The 2,500-nt window shown below is 49.5% G+C and overlaps 1 protein-coding gene across 6 annotated transcripts in view; it reads right to left on the reverse strand.

Annotated features, from left to right (window-relative positions):
- LOC123502690 (kinase D-interacting substrate of 220 kDa-like) overlaps positions 1-2,500 on the reverse strand; it is a 186,705-nt gene that overhangs the window by 124,618 nt on the left and 59,587 nt on the right. For 2 of the 6 annotated variants that reach the window (XM_045251874.1, XM_045251872.1), the window contains exon 1: positions 1-1,029. This exon is cut by the window's left edge and continues 1,643 nt beyond it. The exons of 2 other annotated variants lie outside the window; for them this stretch is intronic. In XM_045251874.1, coding sequence (XP_045107809.1) covers positions 1-163 — 163 coding nt within the window. In that variant the 5' untranslated portion in view covers positions 164-1,029. Of the gene's footprint in view, positions 1,030-2,349 lie in introns of those variants that run through there. 2 more of the 6 variants (XM_045251873.1, XM_045251875.1) reach the window with 2 other exon arrangements.

Consider the following 2,500-nt stretch of genomic DNA (forward strand, 5'->3'; position numbering starts at 1 on the left):
CGCGGCCACTGAGCAACACGCGTGCTTCAGGGTGTGGGTGCGGATCCGTGGCGGGGTGAAGGCCGGGGGGGCGGGGGGCCACGTGAGGGAGGGGTCTGGGGTCCTGCGGGAGTCCTTCCTCGTGGTGTAGGATACCCGCGGCGAGGTCCTTAGCGTACAACATTCTCAGAGGCGCGGGAGCTCACCAGCAAGTCCTGTGGGGCATGTCTGGCGGCGGGGAGTGGAGCCAGGGACCTTTCCATCGCCTGAGGGGCCTGGAGAGGGTGGGGGGATGATCGCAGGGGGGACACACCGAAGGAAGGGGTAAAGATAGCCGTAATATTAGACGAATACAATCACAGACGCCCTAGGATATTTCAAGGCTCACTGCGCAATCATGGCCGCCTCTCAAAGCACGGAGGATGCCACGCCTGGGGCACCCCGCGGAGGGGGAAAGAATCCCGCAGTAACGATGATGGATGGTGTAGGGAGAGAGAACAGCGGGGCGCGGGACGGGGCATGTGCGTGGAGGCAGTGTGTGGCGCGGCTGTGAGGCAGAGTGAGTTATTGACTAGCAAGCAATGAGTGTGAGGTAGTGTGAGGCAATGAGAGATGGTGCAAGGTAAAATGAAGTAGTGTGAGGCTGTGTATAAGGTAATGTGAGGCAGTGTAAGATAGTTTGAGGTAGTTTAAAACAGTGTGAGTTAATATGAGGTAGTGTGAGGGTGTGTGAGGTAGTGTAAAACAAAGTAAAGCAATAAGAGGCAGTGTGAAGTAGCATGAGGGTGTATGAGGGAGCGTAAGGCAGCGTGAGACAGTGTTACATATAGACAGCAATACAGACAGTGAGGGAAGGAGAGACAGTGAGAGATAACAATTCCAACTGGCGCTGTGATGTCGCGTGTCCTGACAAACAGACACATGTCCCTGGCGGCTACTGCGCCATGTGGGACACGCGAGGACACCTGACCAATTAGCCATTACCTCCTACCTGTCATGGAGGAGGAGGAGGAGGAGGAGGAGGAGGAAGAGAGAAAGAGTCCTTCACTACGCCCATCTTAGTTCAGTACACATGCTAATATTTTTACCGAGTCAGTTCACGTCTTGACTTCTTCATTTATTGACGTGTCTTGCTTTCATGTGCTTTTGAAGTCTGTCTGTGGTCCTTTTCCTCTCCTCCTCCTCCTCTTCCTCTTCCTCCTCTTCCTCTTCCTCCTCCTCTTCCTATCCTTGAAATGGCTATAAGAAAAATGGTCTCTGTGTGTGTGTGTGTGTGTGTGTGTGTGTGTGTGTGTGTGTGTGTGTGTGTGTGTGTGTGTGTGTGTGTGTGTGTGAGTGTGTGTTATTGTGATGTTCATGTAATCGCAGTTATTTCTTTACATTCTCCTTTGTTTTTTTTTTTTTTTGTGTGTTTTGTAGCGTATTATCTTTCATTCCCCCATGTCGTATCGCGTCGTATCGTGAAGTTACTCGGGTTTATCTTGTCTCATTCCGCGTTATCGTGTTTCATATGATTTCCGTGCGTTATTTTTCATTTCCTCTCGTCCTCGTCAGTTTGTTTTTTTTTTCGTCTCCTTTCCGTTTTCTTTTTCGTTCACTTTCACGCTGTGGTTGATCAAACGAGTTACTTCTTTTCTTATTTTCTTTTTGTTTTTGTTTTTTTTTTTCATCTTCGTTTATTTCATTTCTTCGGTTTTTCTTTCCTTTTGTGTGTCAAGTCGTGTGTGTGTGTGTGTGTGTGTGTGTGTGTGTGTGTGTGTGTGTGTGTGTGTGTGTGTGTGTGTGTGTGTGTGTGTGTGTGTTGTGTGTGCGTGTGCCCAGTTATTTATGTGTTCCTGGTATACGCTCTCTCTCTCTCTCTCTCTCTCTCTCTCTCTCTCTCTCTCTCTCTCTCTCTCTCTCTCTCTCTCTCTCTCTCGTCTCCAACACGGTTTTTTTCTATCTTTCCTTCTCTTCTCCCTCCTTCTCTCCCTTCCCTCCCTTCCCTTCCCTCCTCCTTTTCCTCCCTTCCTCTCTTCCCTCCCGATGTAAACACGAGAGACCAGACCCACACACACACACACACACACACACACACACACACACACACACAGGCACTTTTTGGCACTAGACCCTCACTTTTCCTTCGTTACAGATTGTGGCACTCAAGTTTCATGTTTGGCACTGTATGACGAAAGTGGCCCTAGAAATAGCACTAAAAATTCAAAATGGCACTCAAAAATTCAACTGGCACTCAAAATAAACGCAATATGGCACTCGAATCACGTCTATCCAATTGGCACTCAGGAACACCACTCCACATCACTCCACACGTGTTTCCAAGTCCACTCAGCCTCCACAAAGCCTTCCACTAACAAAACTTCCACTAACCAGCCACTCAGTACTTCCACTTTCCACTTGGCACTGACCCTCCGAACCGTGGCACTCCACCTCCGGCACTTAAGGTGGAACTACTCTGAGTGTTTGTATGTGTGTGTGTGTGAGGATGTGGGAGAGAGGGGGGAAGGGGGAAGGGGGAAGG

The sequence above is a fragment of the Portunus trituberculatus genome, chromosome 12 (genome assembly GCF_017591435.1).
Source record: "Portunus trituberculatus isolate SZX2019 chromosome 12, ASM1759143v1, whole genome shotgun sequence".
In the NCBI taxonomy this organism is placed as follows: Eukaryota; Metazoa; Arthropoda; class Malacostraca; order Decapoda; family Portunidae; genus Portunus; species Portunus trituberculatus.